Below are 22,748 nucleotides of genomic sequence, written 5' to 3'. Positions count from 1 at the left end.
ACACTAACAAGTTGCGTGCTTTCACTTAAGAGACTGTTTATAAACATCAGACTCTGAATTCTTACACCAAAATCTGCTTTGTATAAAGACTACATTGTAATCTGGTGGGAGCATAAGCGTTTTACCACCCAGGTGGCCTGCTCTCAGGTTTCTGGAAAGCCCTCTGTAAGATGTACTTAATTTAAAATAAATTGATTAAGAAGTCCAAGGGGAGTCTTTGCCCCTTCATTTTTAAAATGAATTTTAAAACCACAATAGTTGATTACTAAATTTAAACATTTCATTGAAATGATTCATTGAAAGCTCCACTCCCTTATTTTTAAAACATTTTATTTCATCTGAATTTCATACAGAAATTTATTTCATCTGAAGTTTATACAGGTACAAAAGTATTACATGCTTGAACCTGTTGCTCAGATAGAAGGTTCTTTCAGTTCTTCAGACCAACCTTCCTTCAGAGGCAAATAAATTTAAGAAACAAATCATACTATGTAGAGTATATATCGAAAATTTTCTTTTACAAGAACAAAAATATTTTGACATTTCATATTTAGTACAGCTTAGCAATCCAGTTTATGTTGATAAATTTAGTTAATTATTAGGAGGTAGAGCACATATACAAAAGAACTCAATAGATAGTAGATATTTTAACCCTTGATTAAGGACAACACGGCTGATTTAACTTTTTTCTTGTATTTTTTTAAGAAGATACTCCATTTGTAAATTCAAGTTTGGTTGGCCCTTTTTAGTCTTTTTGCTCAATATTTTGAACACTTCCATTTTCTTCTTTTTGTAGAGCCTTTGAGCTTCTTCTCTCTCTTGTTTTCTCCTCTCAAATTCCTGAAATTATTAACATATGTAATTAACACCTAATGTAAGATATGTAACTAAAGTAGTGTACCCTCTTTGCCTTTACACTATATCACATGCTGTAACATATAAGGTTATCTAGTCCATATAACACTAAAATCTTCATTTCCAGAACATCTGGTATTCTTTTTAATTTGCCATCTGACAATTAGTTCAAGAAGCATTTATTGACGACATATGCAAAACACTGTGCTAGGCATTATGATTTTGATCATTTAAGAATTATCATGATCATCTGATTTGCTAAGATAAAGACTCAAACTCATGTGAGTATAAGGAAAAATAATTCAAAGTCATATACAGACCCGAAAAGCACTACTTGAAATACACTACAGTATTCTTACTAAATTAAAAAGTTAAAACAAAAGTTCTTAATGCAATACGAACGCTGTTTTTCAATTTCCCCTGTAATACATATAGCCCCAAATAACACAGCCTTACATTTGTATGGTGACATAATTAACAAAGTGCTTTCACATACATCACAGCACATTCCATTCTTTTCCAACCTTTTACGCTGTTACCGTCTTCACCTTACAGACGAGCAGCTGATGCTCAATCACACTGAAAGTATCTCGCCCAAGATCCCAAATAACTGGAAGAGCCAAGTCTCATACCCAGATCTTGTGAATTCAAAGTCTGTAAACTTCTCCATCATGCTACGCTGTATCACTTACCCATGTTCTCCTATGATATAGTGCTTCACTTACTTTTTTGTGTGTGTGTGAGGAAGATCAGCCCCGTGCTAACATCTGCCAATCCACCTCTCTATTTATTTATTTATTTATTTTTGCTGAAGAAGACCGGCCCTGGGCTAACATCCGTGCCCATCTTCCTCCACTTTATATGGGACGCCGCCACAGCATGGCTTGCCAAGTGGTGTGTCGCTGTGCGCCCGGGATCTGAACCGGTGAACCCCGGGCCACCGTAGTGGAGCGCGCACACTTAAGCGCTTGCGCCACCAGGCTGGCCCCTGTACTTCATTTATTTTAATAAGCACACAAGCATCTGGAGTTTATTTGTGAATTTAGGTATATGGAGTCGAGTTTACCTTTATAGAGTTTCTCTAACAGAGTTAAAAAAATTTAAATAGTCTTACCATCTATTATGGGTCTTTATTTAATTAATGTTCTTAATTTTGATTTCTCATGGATAATGGTGTTGATTTTTATACTAACATTTGATACCTGCAAGTTCTAAGAAACTGTCAATTTTCATGATTACAAAGCCCTAGCATTTATATATAAAGGAAATTTGAAAAGAATATTACATGTTTTACATACAATGGTCTGTACTGTACAATGGGCCTTACTTCACCTGGTATACTATTTCCAAGGGTGGCAGATAACAGACGGCTGGTTAGACAAAAGCATGACGTAACAAGCTAAGAAACAAAGGTCCAGAATAATTTCCATGAAGAAATGTTTCTGCTTCATCCTAGTCTGTTATCAGTTTAAGAAGAATCATAAGAATTTTAGATGTTAAACTTCCAGATTTCTTATTTACACAAACTCTAAAAGCTAAGACATAAAAGAAATCATATGACAATGCCATCTTTGGGGTATTTTTGATTGATGTCCTATCCTTTTTAAAGTGATAGATTAATAGAGCTTCAACACAAAAAGAATTAACCACAGATTAAACAAAATAATTTTGTTGAAGCTGTGAATAATTTTGTTCTACTCAGTTGAAAAATGCATTATAATTTTGAGTTTCTGAATGATAATACAGAGTGATAACTTTTTGCTAACTTAATGTAGTAGGATTTTTAATAGGCAAGACCAACTCTTTAGAGTAAAGAACTATTTTATTCTAACACCTCCCTCTGGCTTTTACTTGCTTCAATGTAAAACTGTGGAAATCATCTATATTTTTCTTAGGTCAGTTCTCCAATTTTATTATCCATAAGAATCTCTTGAGGCAGCTGTTGAAAGCGCAAGTTCCTAGACCAAACTCTTGAGAAACATAATCCCAGATGCTCATATTATTAACCTATGAACAATATCTTTAAAATCCTATTTTTGAGCTATCAGTATCACCTCTCAAGGATGATATAAACAATCAAGGAATTTGAATATGTTGAAATTCCTCAGCTCTACTCAGACCATTCATTTACTAACAAATATTTATAGAGGGCACACTATGTGCCCCATACTAAGAAGCTTACATATACATTTAGGATAAATAAGGAAAAATGAAGCTAAATATTTTAAAAGTAGATCTTACTTGTTTCTTAGCAGCACGCTTAGCTTGTACCCGTTCATATTCTTCCTGTGCTTTCTGATTTGATGTTTTCTTTTTATTTTTCTTTGGAATAGTAATGGAGCTTTGTAAGACAAAGTAAGACAAGTCACAGGGATTAAAAATGATATAACCAAAATTATGACACAGTTATGTCAAATATAGTATTTGTATAATAAAATCTCACTAATGCAAATTAATAGGGGGGAAGAGAGGTTGGAAGAAAGAGGACATTAATCTTATTAGTAAAATGTCCAAGTAACATATTAAAAACATAGTTACAGCTTTCAAGATATAATTAAAAAGTGGTAAATGGAGATTCTTGGAGAAATATTTCAATTAGGAAAATACAGAAAGCTTTGAAAGATCCTAAAATATTAAAAAAAAAATAAAATTAACAAAAACCAAAAAAACCCAGGAAACCAGCACACGAATGGCAGAAATGACAGACTGAAAAAGGCATTAAATTCAAGGACGTGATGGAAGTTGCAGATGTACATGAACTTGAATCCCAAAGTTCTTTGACCAACTCATCTCTATTCCATTTCATCTACTCAGTCATGAATGGCCACACCTTGGACCTAGTCCCCATTTAGAACTACTCTATCTTAAAGTACTTCTCACCTCTCTGAAGGTGTCCTATTGCCTAAGCTAATTCAAGCCCTTAGGTCCCGATTCCATCCACTTCCTCAGGATATCTGATTCAATAATCTTCCTTTTCCTTATCTCTCAATTTTCACTACACCAACACCATAACCACAATATAACATATTTCAGCAGCTCCCTTCTCAAGGTAAACAAATGCATAAATTACTCATCACCAGACTCTGTCTCCTCTTCTAACTACCCATCTCTCATCCCTTGTCCTTTCATAGTCATAATCAAGTATCTAGAAAGAATAGTGAATAGACTACGATGGTCACTTCCCATTCACTCCTTAACTCTTTGCAATCTGATTTTCGCTCTCACCACTCCAACGAAACTGCCCACGGCAAGAGAGTGATGACCTTCTAGCAAAATATGATGATCGAGTCAATGGCTACTTTTCAGTCACATTTAATTGACCATTCACTACTTCTGAAAATTCCACTCCCTTTGTTTTGGTGATGTTCTTCTCTCTTGATCCTCTTTCTCTTCCTTGCTCCAGGTTTTCCCCCAAGTGTTTCTCTTGTTGGTCTCCACACTCTTGAGGCCGTCACATCCTTGACTATGGCTTCAGATGCCACACATATGTAAGGCTAAAAACTTAATCACGGTTATTGAAAATCTCTAAAGTCACCAATGATTGCCTAGACCACAAATACAAAGACCTCCTCTCAGTTCTTTTTCTCTTGGACCTTACAGTATTTTACAGTCGACCAACCTCTACTTTGTACAATGCTCCTCTGCTGACTCAGCTGTCACTGTATTCCTCTTTCTCCAATTATGACAGTTCTATTTAACTTCTTCAATGACAACTTTTTCCTGCTTTCACTTTAAAATAAATAATCTTTAAGAATATAATTTTTGGGCCGGCCCCGTGGCTTAGTGGTTAAGTGCGTGCGCTCCGCTGCTGGCGGCCTGGGTTCGGATCCCGGGCGCACACCAACACACCGCTTCTCCGGCCATGCTGAGGCCGTGTCCCACATACAGCAACTAGAAGGACGTGCAGCTGTGACATACAACTGTCTACTGGGGCTCTGGGGGAAAAAATAAATAAAAATTATAAAAAAAAAAAAAAAAAGAATATAATTTTTACCTTTGTATCTTGACCATGATTTAACCCTTCTCACTTCAATTATCACCGGGAATGACTCAAATCTACATTTTTAGTGCTAATCTTTTGCCACAGCTTTACATCTACTATCCGATAATAAGATGAACAAGCCTACTGAAAAAACTGAATTTTTAGTGTCTCTGTCTTCATCCTTGGCTACACTTTTTCCTGAAGTCCTATTTCCTGTTACTTTTACCACAAATAGTTCACAACTTTAAAGGACAGAATTTTAGTAAAGTAAAAAGTTATGGTCCCAAACAACAACTGGCTTCTCTGAAAGTTTAGATTTTAGTTGTTTTTTGACCTGAGGTATGTGCAGCGAAAGCTTTATAAGTTAGGTCTTATAAAACCAAAGTTTTTATGGAACTGTGCCATTTGTTTTTTAATTGCAACCAAGTCTACATCTTCTAGGAAAAAAAAAATCCAGATTAACAATACTGTAATAACAGTAGTAGTAGCAACAGCAGTAGTAGGTAACACTCATGTAGCACTTCCCACGTACCATACACCTTTTAAGAAATGAACTTATTTCGTCTTCACGTCATGAGATAGATCAGGGATACCATACCACAGTCCGTGGAATAATCCATTCTGGAGTTGTGCAACACGGCAGCTCTGAAGTACATACTTCTTATTATCATTTCCCAAAGAGGACATTGAACACCAACATGTTATGTACAGCTCCACAGTCCATGCTGTTAACCACTTCACTATAATACTTCTCAAAAATTAGTTGTCTGTTTGTTTTTTAAACTTATATTAATAATAGGAGTTAATCATGGTCCAAGTAAGTTAAATATACTTGAGAGGCTGAAATCCAAAACCCAGACCTCTTAATTCCCATTCCATTACTTCTTCTATTAAGCTAAACCAGTCTACTTCAGTCATTTAAACTGAAAAGAAAGCCTCCATGAAAATCTTTTCACTTAATTACATCATGACTTCTAAAATGCCTTAAATAAAAAAATTCCAATTCATATACAAATTGTCCTAAATCTCTTTCATAAAACACCACTTATATCTAAAATAAAGGATTTCAAAACAAGATAATACATACTTTACTCTTACGCTACATTGTTCTTCTGGCTGAGGCTGCTCAATGCTACAGTGTTCTTCAGACAAAGCCTGGTCAATGCTACATTCTTCTACTGGCAAAGGCTGATCACCTTGTTCTTCTGACAAAGGCTGGTCAACTTGTTCTTCTGACAAAGGATGGTCAACTTTTCTAAGTTGCTTCCTGAGTCTTTCTTCTTCCGCTAAATAGAGATGTTTCAGATGATCAGGGTACCGATCTGTGAATTGGGATTCCTGTGCAGTTTGGGCTTTCTTTTCCCTCCACAGCAATTTCTTGTAATTTTGCTGAATCTTCAGTTTTCTTCGAAATGCAAAGCCTTGTCCTATTGAAGAATACCAGTCATAAATTACTTTCTCAGAAAATAAGTTGCATGAAAAATGTAACTGTTAATTTAAAATGAAAAACTTTTCACACCATCACATTCAGATGCCAGAATTACATTATGTTTTGCTTTAAAAGGTTACTTCAAGAAAACAAGTTTCAGCTAATGGAACGAATAGTATGTCAGTCCTTTGCAAAAAGACTAGTATGTCAGTCCTTTGCAAAAAGACCAGGCTAACAGCCATACAGACACTCAAGAATCTCAAAGAAGGAAAAATGACTAGAGCATAGTACAACTCTAATTTACTGTACTGACAAATCAAAACAAAGTCCTTAATTCATTTAAAACACTTAATCTAGGTCTTTAATAAATAATTAAGAAAAAAACCCTCACATTTATTACTTAACCTTAGAGAAACAACTATACGACTGATTTTCTAAAATAACTCAACGCAAAACAGATAACATGGTGTATGACATTCTGAACAGCTAGCAATTATCAGAAAACTGAACTTAAAATTTATACATTCCAAGGGGTATTTGAGGGAACTTACAGACAGCAAGATAAAATGAAAAACACAAACTAAAGCGAAAGAAAGGAAGATAAGACTGGGAGACTTCGGGGTAATCAGCAAGGGTTTGGGGTAGTATATTTCTGGCCCAGCCGTTCTGTCTATCCTTTACCGTATTACATGCACAAGTGGATCCTTAGATGCTCTCTGCTTACAGTTTCACGGGCAAAACGTAGAGGAAAGAGAGTTCTGATCAAGAATGGGGTTAAGTCGGGGAAGATGTTTCAAGATTTAGAGGTAGCAAAAGTGCCTCGTCTTTCCATCCAGAGCTCTGAGAAGGCCACGGCTTCAGCGGGTTTAAGAATGGCTTCCTCTGCCCCGAGGAGGGGCCAGTCTTGTTCCTAAATCCTTCTTGCCCGCTTCGGCGGGTCGCGGATCCTAAGATTTCGCAGGCCTGAGGACTTGTAAAAGGCTGCCTTCTCACATACCCTCCCGAAGGCTCCCCACGAAGGCCTGCGCATGGTTAGGTCGCCACCTCCTCTGTTTCACATTCTGATTCCTGAATCCGACCGGAGAAACTCCTTCACCACGCGTCCCCACACTCCCTGGCCGCCACCTTGCTGCCGGCCTCACCGGCGCCATAGCACACCAACCGCGTCGCCGGAAAACCACAACGGACGCTGTCAAACTACGTCATCAGGCAGAAGCAATCAATCGCCCAAGTAGAGTCCAGATCGAAGTTCTACTTATCTGGCCTGTGCTACTTTCGACCGAGCACTCGCCTTGCGGCCACGTTTGCGCCACCTGCAGCCCGGGAGGGTGAGCGTCATGGCGGCTTCCTGTCCGCTTCCAGTGACCCCGGACCTGTCCACGTTGCGGGCGAAGTTGCAGGGGCTGCTGCGGTTCCTGAGGGAAGCCTTATCCATTTCCAGTGCACATACGGTGGACTTCTACACGGAGTCCGTGTGGGAGCAACTGGTCGACGTGCCCCCGGAGACAGTGCTGGCGGTGCTGGGGAGGTCGGCGGCGCAGATGGAGGCCCGGCCCTCGGAGGCGCGCCCCCTGGCGGAAGCCGAGGGGGAATCAGGTGAATGGCGGGTGGGCGGGGCGGGCAAAGAGCCAGAGAGACGGTCCCGCCCAGCGGAGCCTGCCCCTTAGCGGAAGTCGGGCGGGAACAGGTGAGCGGCGGCGCCGGCGAGGCACGCCCTGGCGGGAAGCGGAGGGAGGGCAGCGGCTTAGTGGCTGCGTGGCGCGGAGATGCTTTTCCGGGATCTGTTTGGTCCCTAGGTGCTTGTGTATTTCCACAATTAAAGAGAACTGGAAACAGCGCAGGGCGTGTCTTCGTTTAGTAATTCAACAATCTTTTGAGTGGAGAGAAACAAGGGGAACAGTGCTCTCACAATGCTTATAGATTCCATGTAGAAACACCGCAGAAGATAAATCAACACTTAACGAAATACATCGAGATAATTTCATGTGATGATAATGGCTAGGAAGAAAATAAAAACAGTCAAATGGGATAGCGATTGTGTGAGGAGGCTGCTTTGACTTAGGTGCTCAGGAGCCTGAGAAGATGCCAGCCTGCCCTGAGAGCCACAGGAAGGGATTTCAGGACCGGGGACCGCGGAGGCCGCGAGGCACAAAGAGCGGGGCTGGCTGAGGGTCAGGAAGAAAGCCTGAGTGGCTAGAGCCAGGTGCGGGGCCGCAGCACGTGCGGTCAGGGAGGCAGGAGGGGCCGGATCGCGCAGGGCTCTCTAGACCTTGGCAGGATATTGGATTCTAAGTGTGAGGGGAAAGCTTTGGAGCCATTTAGTCAATATAGTGACCTAGTCTAACATCTGAAAAGACAAATCTGAAAGGTATTTGAAGAACAGTCTAGTGGGGCAAAAGCTAAGAAGTCCATTTCAGTAGTACAGGAAATAGATGATCATACCGTGGACCAGGATGGTAGTAGTGAGGACCTGGAATATTTACTAGTTCATTTGAAAACTGTCTATGAAGTATCTACTGTGTGCCACGAATTTTTGTGGGCTCTGGGGATTCTTGCCTTCAAGAAACTTATATTCTACTAAGGGGAGTATATTTTGGAAGTATTTTGGAAGAATGATGAGAGGACACCAGCAGACTCCTGGGATTTCTCCTACCTCCCTTCCAGGCATTCTCAACCTTACTCTTGCTGGTGAACTTTATTCATTGAGCTTTCCCTGAATGCAAAGCATCACTAAAGGGGCCTCCTATAGTAGATCTTGGTGAATATTGGTTTCTTGAAAGTCGCTCACTATTTATTGTTGAAAAGTTAGACACCTCTTCAGTTTGCTCTCATGGTACCTAGTACTTATAATAACATGGCAACATAAATTCCAAGGGACCAGAGACCATGCCTGGCCTGTAAACTGATGTATTCCCAGTAGCTAGTAAAATAGCTGGCATCTATTAAATGCTCAGTGAATATTTGTTGAATGAATGAATGAATGAATGGATGACTCATGGTAGCTTCCAAAAAAAAGAAAAGAAACCACAATTAAATACGAAGCCAAGATCTTCCTGTGAGTTTAGCCCCGTCTTCATACAATGGAAGAATTAGATTGTTTATATATCCTAATAATAATAATAGGATTGATATTTATTATTTACCCTGTAACGTGCTAAGTGTTTGCTTGCATGTTTTCTCTTTTAATCTTTATGTCAGCCTTGCATGATGGGTTCTGTTTTCCCCAGTTTGTGAAATTGCAACTTGAGGCGGTAATTTGCCAGGGGCACAGCTTGTAACGGAGATTCAGACCTGGGTCATCTGACTCTAAAGTCTGAGGTCTTCACCACTGTGATAAAAGTTTACTCTGAATTATTTAGGAATGAATTACAAAATCCATTTATTATCAAAACCAATAGTTTTATGACACGAATACATTCCTTATTTTTTTGTTTTGTTTTGTGTTTATGGTTTCCCCTTCAAGAACATAAGAATTGTCTCATTCACTGCTGTGTCTAGTGCCTAGAACAGTGCCTGGTCAGAGTAGGTGATTAATAAATATTTGGCAAGTAAATAAATGAATGCTACCACTTATTTGTTCTCTTAGGCCAGGAATAAAATACTAACAACTTTTGGGAAAACCTTACAACCAGTTTTGTGCCTATCCAACAACAATGGAATCTAGACTAGATTGTTCGCTTTTGAAATGTCTCTGACCCTGCAAACATTTTTATGCAAAATATTTAATTGTATAAATGGTCAGCTGCCTCTAGTATTAAAAAGGATGAATTTTTATAATTTATGTTTGTAAGGAATATTAAGTTTTGTTTATGTAAAGTTGGGCACTTTCTCCATCACTGTATGAGGTCTACTGTTGGTGTTAGAGAAGAGCATTCTTTATGCTTTGACCAGAGCGATATCTTATTGAAGAATTGTTAGCTGCTATGCACAGTATAACGCAGCAGTTAAATGTTTACACTTGAGTCAGATAGGGTTCAAATTCCAGTTCTACCCCTCACCCGCTCTGCGACCTCGAGGACGTTCATTTATTCGTTCATTCATTGAACATTCACTGAGTGTCTACCGTGTGCTGGCACTTTTCTAGGGGCGAGGGAAATGGCAGTAAATAAAGAAACAAGAGCCTCCACCTTCATCTTGCTTGCATTCTAGAGGGAAGAGAGACAATTTTTAAAAAGTGCCACAGAGAAAAATCCAGTAGAAAAGGGAGGAGTAGATAAGGGAAGTGCAAGAGGAAAGTATGTTTGCAATTTTCAAAAGGTTGTTGCAGCAAGACTTCATGGGGATGACTCTGGAAAAAAATCTAAGTAAGGAGAAAAATGAGTCATGAAGCTATCTGGAGGGAGAGCATTCCGGATAGTGAGAACAGAGGGGGCAAAGGCCCCGAGGTGGGAGCACGCACAGTGTGTTTATGGAGCAGCAAGGAGACTGGAACGGATTTCCATCAGGGACTCACAAGAAGTATGGTTTTCTGCTGGTTCTGTGTGGGGAGTTACAAATAAACACAGTTCCCAGAGCTGCACCGAGGAAGTGCACAGTGTGTGAAAGTACACTAGCAGATGTTTGGCACACTCATTTGGTGCGTTATGAGACCAAGTTGTTTCTGAAAATCCTCAGTGTAGCCATTTCAGTAGATTTATCTTGCCAGGTGATCTTATGGCTTGGTCAGTGTTTTGGAAGTTTCTTGTCTGTTCATCTAGAAAGAGCTAGAGAAAAAACTCTTTTTCTTTTTTTATCCACTTTTTATTGTCCTCCCCAAAGCCCCAGTACATAGTTGTATATCCTAGTTTTAAGTCATTCTAGTTCTTCTGTGTGAGCTGCTGCCACAGCATGGCAACTGACAGACAGGTGGTGTGGTTCCACGACTGGGAAGCAAACCTGGGCCACCGAAGAAGTGAGTGCCAGACTTGAACCACTAGACCATCAGGGCTGGCTCATAGGGAAAAAAAATCTTAATTCTCCAAAATAAAAAGGAAGGTGTATTTCCATGGCTTAAGTTATGGGTGTTACAGATTGATTTGTGTCCCCCCAAAATTCACACGTTGAAGTCCTAACCCGCAATGTGACCGTGTTTGGAGATAGGACCTTTAAGGAGGTAATTAAGGTTAAATGAGGTATAAGGGTGAACCCCTAATCCAATAGGAAGAGGAAGAGACATAGGAGGACACACACAGAGGAAAAGTGTGTGAGGACGCAGTGAGAAGGCAGCCGTCTGCAAGCCAAGGGTAGAGGTTTCCCCAGTTACCAACTCTGCCAGCACCCTGATTTTGGACTCCCAGCTTCCAGAACTGCGAGAAAATACATTGCTGTTTAAGTCACTCAGTCCGCAGTATTTTGTCATGGCAGCCTGAGCAGACTAATGCTTTGCAGACAGACTGTCTGGGTTCTAGTCCTGGCTCCATCACTTCCTAGCTTCATTAACTTGGGCTTCAAATCTTTTTGCCTCAGTTCCTCATCTGTAAAATGGGGATAAGTATAGTACCTACTTGCTGGGGTGCTGTGAAAGTTACATGAGTTAGTACATGGAAGGGGTTAAGAATAATGCCCCAAAATAACAGCACTTAACCCATTCTTTCGACTACCTGCCAGGGCACAACAAAATCCCTGTCCACTTGGAGCTTATGTTTTAGTGAGGGTAGATACATAGTAAACCATATATGTATATGTATGTATGTGTGTATATATGTATATGAATGATTTCAGGTGGTGGTAAATACAATGAAGAAAAGCAGGGGAGGGGAGGTGAACCTGTTGGTGTGGTAGAGAGAAATGCTCTTTTAGCAGGGGTGATCAGGGAAGTCATCTCTAACAAGACAAAACCTGAACAGAGACTTGAAGAAAGTGAGGGAGCCAGTCATGCAACTACCTGAGGGAAGAGTGTTTCATGCCGAGTGAAGAGCAGGTGCCCGAGCTGGAGCACGCTGGGCATGTTGGAAGCCCAGCAGAATGGTTGAGGAGAGACTGGGAAGAGATGGTAAGACGGAAGGCTTGAGAGGTGGCCTGGGGCGACTTCACATAGGACTTGTAGGCCATACAGAGGGCTTGGCTTTTACCCTGAGTGAAATGGAAACCTCTTCAAGAATTTTCTGTGGGGATGTGATATGTGGTTTATGTTTCAAAGGGGTGACTCTGGCTTCTGGGTGGAGAAGAGGCTGTCATTGGAAGGTAAACATGGAAGCAGAAGACTAGATAGGAGGCTAGCCAGTAGTCCAGGGAGACTTCAGGTAATGGGAGCTGGAAGAGGTCAGGCAGTTCCTCCAGCAGATAACAGTGGCCAGATTATTAAAAACAACTACTGGAAGGTTCTGGAAGATGACCAAAGGTAGGTGAGAAGAGTTTACTATAGAAAGATTCTATTGATCAAGTAAGAACTGGGAGTTAATGGCTTTCTTGCTGGGGGTGCTCCAAGCCCCCCTAGATCTGGCAGTGGAAAACTACATCCTTACCAGCTCTAAGTGGCGATGACAAAATTCAGAGATCAGAGCAGATGGAAATTTAAGGGGTACATTCTGGAAGCAGGAGAGCCACAGAAGGGCTGAGATCTAAGATCTGAGCATAAACTCTGCCTGAATCCCCAGATGACCTCTAAACTGCATCTGCGTGGGAGACCCAGAGGGTCTTGCGGAAACACTGGCAGAACCAGGGGGGTGTGAACCTGTGAAAGACAGAGCTCGTGGTGAGATTTGCAGATTTGCCGCGCCTTTGACAGTGTGTTCCCCACAGTGCACACTGCTTGGGTGGCAAAAATCAGAAGTCTGACTGAATTCTTGTATCTAAGGGCAGAACTCAGGGCTGGCAGAGAAGTGGAAATTTAGGCTGGGGAGCCTTGGAAACAAAGGTAACCACAGAGAGGGTGAACCCCACAATCTGACTATAAAATCTACACAAATCTTTGTCTGACTGCTAAACTACACAGGTTTGGGGATACCCCCAGGGAGCAGGCTGGTAAATCAGCAACTGACAGAGACATCAGCTGCTGTACACTGAGCACGAGATAGATTTCACAGTTTGAGTCCAGGTAAATTAATTTCTTAGTGGAACAATAACAACAACAAGAAAATCCTTAGAAAAACAAAATAGATTCATTACAATGAATTATTCACAATTCTGCTCTTTACCCCAAAACTACCAGATGTGCAAAGCAACAGGAAGGTTTGACCCATACTCAGGAAACTGATTCCAAGTGAGCCCTGTGGCTGGATTGAAGTAGTGTGTTCATAGAATTACAGGAAAGTGTCACCCAGGGAGAGAAGATGAGTTAACAAGAGCTGATTCTGATTGGGCTCAGATGTTGGATTTAAGTGGCTATTATAAGTATGTTCAAAGAACTAAAAGAAAATATACTCTAAGAATTAAAGGAAGAATATAGTATTAATCAATATTTAATTATGTGACCTACCTTATAATTCTTTTAACTGGAAAGGTATAGACTCATTGACACACACTTATGTTAATGTTATATATTATCTATTGCTGCAGAACAAGTGACTTAAAACCACATGATCTCATCCACTTTGTGTGGGTCAGGATTCAGGAGTAGATTAACTGAGTGGATCTGGTTTGGGGTCTCACGAGGTCACAGTCCAGATGTTGGCTGGGGCTGCCGTTGTTGAAGGCTTGGTTTAGGCTGGAGGGTTCGCCTCCACGGTGTCTCCCTCGCATAGGTGGCTGGTTGGTGCTGCCTGTTGGCCTGAGGCCTCAGTGCCTCACCGTAGGAGCTTCTCATGGGCTGTGTGCATGGAAGTTTTTGTGTTTGCCCAATGCTCTTGTTTTTGTCTATGCTCAGATATGGTTGTGGAGTTGTCATGGTCACAGACCTTATCAGATATTGGTGTACTGTGACACTTCTCATATTCAGTAGGGAAGACTGTGGCCTGTGTGTTGGTGCCAGGCCAGTTATGAGCTGACATTGTCTGTCACAGTTGATATTGTTGTTGTTTTTTTTCCTTTTTCAGAAATATAATTTGACCTATCTTGCAGAGGTGTGGTAAAGATTACAGATGATGTAATATAGCACCTAACATAGAACTGAAAATGTAGCGTGAGTTTAGTAAATCATGGCTGATAAATCATGATTATGGTTGTGGTGATGATGATTGTGGTGGTGATGGTGTAATTAGGCCTTTCTTTGGAAGAAATAAATTGTCAGGAACTTCTGGAAATGTATGTGTCCCTCTAACAACCTCTATTCTCTGCCATGTCACCAAATGTCATGCTGTTGTCATTGTCCATTGGCTTGTCTGTATCTGTCTAGATTGTAAGTCTATAAAAACAAAGGAGCATTGTTTGCCTTTTTTATTGTCGTATTTTCAGCACCTTGAACAGTTTCTGGCATATAGATGAGAAAGTAAATGATTCTTAAAGGAAGGAAGTGTAGATCTATGAAGAGTGTTATTGACCATACCCCTTGAAATGTGGTACTGAACTAGACATCTGTTATTTCTGGTGTGATCTCTGTCTGTGTTATGTTTATGATCTTTGTTTACGTATGATTTGACCCAACTAATAGGTCATAACTTAATTTGAGGAGATAGAAATCAGTAACTATTCTTTCCCTATGCGAAAATGTAGTACTTCATTCAGTACGTTGCAGATTGCAGTAAGAAACGCTGTGAATTTGAAGATGAAATCAAGATAGGGCATCACTTCAGGTTAAAATTTCTAAAAGTCATTATGTATATAGGTGAGATTATCCATCTGCAGAAAAAAGCCACTAGAGATAGCCTCTTAATGCTTTGCTGATAGGGCAAACGTGTGTCCTGTATCTCGTCTCAGAGATTAGATTTTGTTATACCCCCTTCAAGGGAACCAGGCTGTGTCCTTAGGAAGTAATGATTGCGTATATATATCTGGAACATTCTCAAGTGAATCATCTCTTGGTCCTCAGAAGTTAACTGGTCTTTATAAAGTCTAGAAAATTCTTCCAAAAAGCAAGAGGGAAATGATATTCTGAGTTAGGACAGCCAAAATATTTAATGTAGCAGAAATAGATCTAGACTACAGAGGCAGCTCAACCAGCTACCCAGCTTGATTGAGATTGTATGTCCTAGCAAATGAACGATATGGGTTATCATTATAAATATATTTCTGAATGTAAATTGACAAATTTTTATTTCAAAGTCAATTTCTTGTAACGTTGTTTGGAAGCATTGTGAAAAACCTATTCAACTTTCAGGAAATGCAGTTTCTGTGCCTGCAGAGCTGTCCTCGGTGACTCTGCCAAAGCCCAGGGCTGCTCTGAGACTCTGCCTGAGCCTCCAGGGTCTCTCTTGACACTATTCTTTCAGCTTCTCGAGACCATATGCTGCTTCTCCTGTTTCTCGTTATTGTCACTCAAATGATCCTTACCAGGATTGGATGCTGAGTAAATGTTTTAGAATTGGTTCTTTTTGGTGAGCATCTGCATAATTAATTTACTGTGATTTTAATCGAACAACACAGAAAAGGGTCTGCCTATGATAGATTATCATTTGTTGAGCTTTCTCTTAAATTATTTTTATTTCATTTTAATAGATTAAATTTCCTCTTGGCCATCCCAGGTGGTTTTTGTTGTTGGTGGTGATGGTGGTGATTGTAGTGCATTGAAATTATGCTCACATTTAATTCAAAACACGTGAAGCCAGAAAGTGTGTTGGAAATAGAAAGTGAGAACAACAGGGAAATAATTAGTCATCTGTTTTACTCTGTTGTATTTTTTTATTCCTTCACTCTCTTTATGTATTTTCCTGAACTCTATTTTCTGTTTTTCAGTTTTTCTGGGTCTTTTTAGGAGACTACAAGTGTGGAAACAATATTACACCACAACAAGAGAGTGGCAATTGTCGGCCCTATTCTTGGGTTGCTACTGTAATCATAAGTAAGCGAGAGCAACAGTGCAAACAAATCTGGGAGCCCAGGATAATTTATCATCATACTTTGTTTAATTGATATATAGAAAGTGCTTTGAGATAGTTCATTTTAGATGAGACCATTTAGAACTTGAATTTATATTCTAATTTTTAATGGTATCCCCCTCCGCACTTGTGATTCCCCATCCCTCTTATCTTTCAATTATTAAGAAGTTTAGAAAACAAAGTTCATGAATATTCGTCTCATCTATGGCATTTTTTCCCCTCATTCTACTTAAATTATCCTTATTTTTAGCCAATCAGAATAAATTTGAGTGCCTTTTATTTATTTAGATATTCATTTTATGTTGTTGTTTGTTTAAATTATATCAAATCATTAACCTTTCAGTGGAAGCGTGCAGTTATGGTAACCTATCTTTATGATTTATCATATTTAGATTCTTTTCCTGGTTTACAAAAAAAAAAAAAAACTACTTGCCTACATGGCTTCACGACTACTAGGATCTACCTTTATTTTTGTTTTTTAACATCATGACTTCAGTGGTTCAAGAGCTCCTCTATAAATGGCATTAACATTCTTCCTGTTACTCAGGCTCATAATCTGCCAACTCCTCCATTTCTCTTGCCTCTGCCACTTCCCATTTGCCTAGTAAATAGTTCAGTCGCCTCCTTTTTTAATCTTGCAACAGAATTTTAGCAATGACCTTGAGTGGTTTTTTTCTTCAGACTCTGTTTCAATTGCTTCTCCATTCAAACTGCTCTCCAATTATCTTCCAGAATCGTAGTTCAGGTCTTGTCATTCCTCTGCTCAAAAGCCACCAGTAGGTCTCCATTTCCTACAAAATAAAGTTCTTCACCTTCTGGCCTTATCTACTGTCTCCTCTCCAGCTGGAACCTCAGCTATTAATGTAAGCAAGTAGGAGACAACATGGAAAGAATATGGGTTTTGTGGTCATCATGTATAGTTTGAATCCTGGCTCTGACCATGTAGTGCTGTATAATCTTGTGAAAGTTAGTTTAGCTTTTGAGCATCAGTTTCCTCACTAGAAAAATGGGAATCATAATTCTTGCCTAAAAGGGCTGTGTAAAAGAAAATGAGATATATATTAAAACCTAGCACATAAGTGAATAGGCATTTAATAAATATTAGTCATCTTCTCTATATTCTGCTTCCCTCAAATAGAGACAAACTAGGCCAGAGTCAGAAGACCTGGTTCTAATCTGTCTCTAACTCTGATTAGCTGTGTATTTTGCACAGGACATTTAACTGTAGGCCTCAGTTTCCTCATCTAAGAAGTAACTGCCTAGGGTATTCATCAATAACTGAGGTGGGAAAATAGCCGCCCCCAGTCACATGTGGCTTATCAACATGTGTTGCATGACCAATAAGTGCTTACATTTTTTTAGTGAACAATTCAAAATTGACAGATTTAACATATACACACAAACACATAAATCTGGAATTGTGGTTTCTCTTGGAAAAAATCAGAAGATCTGGCCATTTTGTTGCATATTTCTGTGTGTCAAATAGCTCCCTTTTTGAGAGTGTATCCTCTTCCCCTAGTTAGCTTCACAGTCTGAAATAATCTGCTTGGCCCGCAAAAGTGCTAGGGATTATGGCTCTTGATTTGTGGGCTTCAGCCAGTCTCCTTGTGCCCCATGAAATTGAATTCAGGAGTTTGTTTCACGTTCTCAAAGGAGACTGAGAACCAAAAATAGTTATGAATCACTTGGCTAAAAGATATCTAGGGTTGCTTCTAGTTCTTAAATCCAATGGAAATGGAATGATTTGAAGTTTTTATCTCTCCAGACCTTATCAGTCCCTGCTGTTAAACCCATGATCATGTTAAGGGCCTGGGTCAACCTGAATCTTGAGATGAAAAAGCCTATGACCAGTCATTACTGGGTCAGCCAGGTTAATAAATGATTGAACTTTCTACGTGATCTGACTCTGCTCAAGATCAGAAGATGGCTGAAATAATTTGATGTCAGTACTCAATTTTTAAGGTAAGTCTTCAACCAAAGTTGAAGGGAGGGAGTATGAGGGAGTGATATAATATTCTTAACACTTCTCTTACCTTTCTCTCTCTACCCGTATACCTTATACTTCGGCTGCCTTGTTCTCTTAATGTGCCATGGATATTTTCCCTCCTTAATTTTGTTCATGCAATCCTCTTTACCTGGAACTCTCCCATCCCAACTATTTAGTAAACATGCATTTATTTCTCATCTTCTTTCAAAGCCCAGGTCAAACTAAACTAAATTAATAACAAAACTGGTCATTTGTATATTATTTCATTCCTACCTTTATTAGATCACTTAGCGTGTTGTGCTGTAATGATTTGTTTCCTTTGACTCTCCTAGTGTGTGAGTTCTGGTGTCTAGCATATAGTGAGTCCCACATAGTAGGCTCTCCTTGTGTGTTTGTTGAGTTTGATATGGCTAAGTATAGAATATATGGGCATTCCAGGCAGGTAGAGCAGTGTAAGCAAACGGATGAAGATGGAAAACTGTAAAACATATTTGGGGACAGTGAGGAACATCGAGCTAAGTATTCATAAATTTTTAAATAGCTAAAAATAAAGTCAGAAAAAAGTACTGTGGCCAATTTCTGGAGACTAGTGTGTTAAACTGTTTGGAATTGTCCTTCCATGGGACACTGGTTAGGATCCCTTTCTGGTAGTCTAGAGATGAACAATGTGCCTGGGGAAAGATGGTGGCAATGGAAATGCAAAGGAAGTGAGTTTTAAAAGAATTTGTACAGAGCAAATTGGTATTTCTTGGTTACTGATATTTATATAGGGTTTAGAGAAATGGAGGAATCAAAGTTAATTCCAAGATTTTGATTGAAGAATAATAATGAATGGTACCATTAGCAAAATTAGCAAAATCAAGAGAGGGAGCTGTTTGGGGAAATAATGCATTCAGTTTTAGATACTTTGTGTTTGAGGTCACCCAGATATTTAAGGATTCACATTCATTCCCCCTAACCGTTTACCTACAGCCTTAAGTTTTTAGAATTATTTCACATGTTTTATTTGAGTAGTGTAAATTATTATGCTCTGGCCTATAAGGACCAGAAGTGATTGAAATGAATTTAACCCTACTGATATCTGAGAGGAAGGGATAGGTAATCCTTAAGCATCTCTTCTGTGACCTCTACAAGTTCAGTATTCTTCAAAAGTTGCTATGATCATTAATAGAGTGAAGAATAGGTCAGTAGTCTTTAAGCCTTACAGCCTCTGGGTGCCTGATTATTTTTATGTCCTAATTTATTTTTGCAAAAATTACTTAGCATTTTCTTAGTATAACATTGTGCTAGGTGTTGTGGGTGAATACAGCGGTGAACTAGGCATAATCTCTGCCTTCAAAAAATCACATTCCATTAAGGGAGATAAAAGACATCAGTAATTGCAGTACAAAACAAAATGGGAAGATGAATGGAGTATTCCTTTCTAAGCAGAATTTTATTCTAGTTTCTTTTCATTTGATGTGGTCTGAGAATTAAATTATTATGCTCTTTCTAGATTAAGTGATATATGAAAATCCTATGTTCTAAGCATTGCCCAAGAAAATGCTTTTCAATCTTTATATTTTTTTATTATTTAATTTTCAGCTGTGTGACAATGCTTTTATTCAAAACTAGTTCATTTCATTTTCCAAATAAGTTTTTTGTCTTTCTTCATATTTGAAATTTAAAATGTCCAGCTGTATGTATTTTGGTGGTTGTATTGTTTGCACACGTTTTTATAATACTACACAGTAAAATTCTAATTTTCCCTCCTAGCCTGTCAAGCTGTTCCTCATTTATTGTTTTATTCTTCTCTATGTGTTTCTTAAGAATTTTTGTGCCATTTTAGTGAGAACTGAACAAATCTGCTGTGACAACTATTTTTTATTTAAAAAGTGACAATATTTTTACAGTTTATTTAGAATTTCACCACAGATGGCTCTATCTTTGTCAACAGTTATTTCTCAAAGATTATTATTCTTAATTGACTGCTCTTTGCATCTGTTGATTATGAAGGCGTTATCTAAATATGGTGAATCTGTCCTTTTGTGTGCAACATCTACATTTATAAACCTTATTACTGCTTAACATTTTATAATATTTCCTATCAAATATTTGGAAGTATTTGATTTCCTATCAAATATCAGATTTGGAAGTATAATTCTATTATTAAATTATCTTGAAATAATTCTCTTTTAGAGGAGGAGGGTCATTTTTAATCTCAGAAACTTTAACAGTGTAATTTATTTCTATTTCTATTTATTATTTTCAATCTTCCTTTTTTTCCCCCCCTGTTCATCTAGTATATGCATTTCTTTTAAATTTATTTTTTTAGTCAAAACAGAAAATATCTTGTGTGGTTCATTCTTCTCCAGGATCAGGTGGTTGTATGTGTCACTTAGGATATCTCAAATTATGCAAACAAGCAACAATCTTGCCTTTTTCATTAGAGATTTAAACTTAGATCATGCAAATTTATTGAAACCATTTACTATTATTAACATATATTTTGTCAAAGGGAACAGACTGACCTGTATGTTTTGGTACCTTAAATTTATTTATATTTTTTTGTTAGATGAACGTTATCTAAAATCTCATCCTAATAACTTAAACCATCAACACTAAGAGAGGATCTGTTTAATAATAAAAATACTGGAGAGGAAAGGGTTATCTTTTCAAAGTTAGATTAACTTTAGAAATATGAAATTTATATTAAGAATTAATATCTCTCTACAAGTGAAAAAAAGAATAATCCTAAGTTGTTTTGGCAGTCACTACTTAGTTTTTCTGTTGTGAACATTTAAAATGACCTCTAGAAGCCAGAGGAAAAATACTTGGTTGAATGGTTTGTTATAATATTAACATTGGGCAAGATGAAAGGTAAGAAAACAGTAAAAGATAGTGATTCTTAATCTCGTAGGTCGCAGATTCCATTAAAAGGCTGAATGAAATGAATGCTTTAGAACCTCTTCCTCAAAAAAAGGCATATATGCTCATAAATAGACACAGAACTTTACATACACCTTTAAGTGATTCACAGGCTTCTTGAGCTCTTAGACCTGAGGATAAGAACACTAGTTGAAAGCATTGTTAGTATTACGAAGCTCTTTAAATTCATCTTGATATAGATCAGCACTTGTGCCCATTCTTCATTTTTTTCTGCTAGCATTTTGTGCCTTATTATGATATATTTATATATATATGTATAAAGGTCCTTTTTTGGTGAGGAGGACTAGCCCTGAGCTAACATCTGCTGCCAATCGTCCTCTTTTTTGCTGAGGAAGATTGGCCCTGGGCTAACCATCTTCCTCTACTTTATATGTGGGACATCTGCCACTGCGTGACTTGATAAGCAGTGCATAGGTCAGCACCTGGGATCTGAGCCTGCGAACCCCAGGCCGCCGAAGCAGAGCACACGAACTTAATGACTACACCACCGGTCCAGCCCCTATTTATATATTTTTATTCAGTCATTTAACTAATCTTTATCAAGTGCTGGAAACAGTTCCTCCTCTTGTGAGGGGAATCTGCATATCATATTCAGCCATAGATTATCAGACCAGTATCTCGAGGCAACGCCAATGACAGTTACTGAAGCTTAAATTCTTCCCTCCTACTTGATCATTGAAGTCAAAATGGTGAATTTAAACTTAAAGTTTAGGTTGGCATTTTGTTTGTTTATTCTCTGTATAGCAGCCACTATGAATAATAGCCCCTAAAGAAAAACATTGATCTGAATTTTGTGAATTATACACATCATTACAAAAACTAAGCAAGTAAAGAATAAGATCTGCTGGAGGTGCGGTAGGAACTAGATAGAGAAAAGTGTATTTAATGCAAATTCCTTTTGCATGTTCCTTTTACTTGACAAATGAGTATAATTGATTTCAGTTAGGAGATAGTAGAATAGACACACATCTATTTTGTATTAATGTTGAAATATAAGTAATGGAGTTTAGAATAAGAATAGCAAATGAAATTAAGCTCAAGTTAATGAAATGTCTAATGGAAAAAAAGTGCAAGTTTAAGAGAGAGATGTGTCTTAATTTTACTCTTTCAGAATCCCTTGTTAGTAACTTAATTATACTTACAGTTACATTTTACCTGGGACAAAGGGCCTTCACATGTCCTGCCTCAGTAGTAAACAAACTGAAAAGTTTCTTTATTCTTGAAAGCCTGGAAGTCGAGGCCCAGGTCAATGTATAGAAAAGAAATATTGGTCTGCTGGGTAAGCGATCAATGGCGGTGTTAGTTACTAAGATAATGACATTGTGGAGGCACTGTGGGGCTGGGGAGCCTACTGTGGTATTCAAAAATGACAATTGAAGTGGGAAATGGGGTGTCTGTGGTAGGACCACGAGAAGCACAGAGATTGATTTCAAAGCACTTATTGCGCTGAAACAGGTTCATTCTTAAAAGTAGCTTTTACAATTATAACATCAATTTTTAAAGTTTTACAATCTGGAATTTATTTTGTATTTTGCTAACAAAATTATGTTTGATTTATTAAATTTAAATTTATTTTTCAGAAAATATTTACAAATATTTCTTTAATTTTTTCTTAAATGCTTCTAATTTTAAATGGAGTTTGAAGTTGTTGAATTTCTAGTAATCTGCTCTCTCTCG

At 38.5% G+C, this 22,748-nt stretch overlaps 2 protein-coding genes across 2 annotated transcripts in view; one reads left to right on the top strand and one right to left on the bottom strand.

The window, feature by feature from the left end:
- Positions 1 to 313: 313 nt before the first annotated feature.
- On the bottom strand, positions 314 to 7,641 carry CCDC59 (coiled-coil domain containing 59). The gene is made up of 4 exons (XM_058568712.1): positions 7,264 to 7,641; positions 5,925 to 6,264; positions 3,097 to 3,196; positions 314 to 840 (listed from the first exon to the last, which is right to left on the bottom strand). The coding sequence occupies exons 1-4, from the start codon at positions 7,415 to 7,417 to the stop codon at positions 679 to 681; spliced, it is 756 nt and encodes a 251-aa protein (XP_058424695.1). The 5' UTR covers positions 7,418 to 7,641; the 3' UTR covers positions 314 to 678.
- METTL25 (methyltransferase like 25) overlaps positions 7,567 to 22,748 on the top strand; it is a 103,654-nt gene continuing 88,472 nt past the window's right edge. Inside the window, exon 1 of the mRNA XM_058568711.1 lies at positions 7,567 to 7,862. Coding sequence (XP_058424694.1) covers positions 7,604 to 7,862 — 259 coding nt within the window. The 5' untranslated portion in view covers positions 7,567 to 7,603. The remainder of the gene's footprint in view (positions 7,863 to 22,748) is intronic.

This window comes from Diceros bicornis, chromosome 25, assembly GCF_020826845.1.
Source record: "Diceros bicornis minor isolate mBicDic1 chromosome 25, mDicBic1.mat.cur, whole genome shotgun sequence".
Lineage (NCBI taxonomy): Eukaryota > Metazoa > Chordata > Mammalia > Perissodactyla > Rhinocerotidae > Diceros > Diceros bicornis.
The sequence above is the reverse complement of the archived record's forward strand: the minus strand, read 5'-3'. Positions and strand labels throughout refer to the sequence as shown.

Excerpts from the sequence above, each read along its gene's own strand:
- CCDC59 (XM_058568712.1), bottom strand. The coding sequence starts at position 7,417 with ATGGCGCCGGTGAGGCCGGCAGCAAGGTGGCGGCCAGGGAGTGTGGGG. Across the intron at positions 6,265-7,263 it reads CGTGGGGAGCCTTCGGGAGG|GACAAGGCTTTGCATTTCGA; the intron begins GTATGTGAGAAG and ends ATTCTTCAATAG. Across the intron at positions 3,197-5,924 it reads CAATGTAGCGTAAGAGTAAA|CTCCATTACTATTCCAAAGA; the intron begins GTATGTATTATC and ends TGTCTTACAAAG.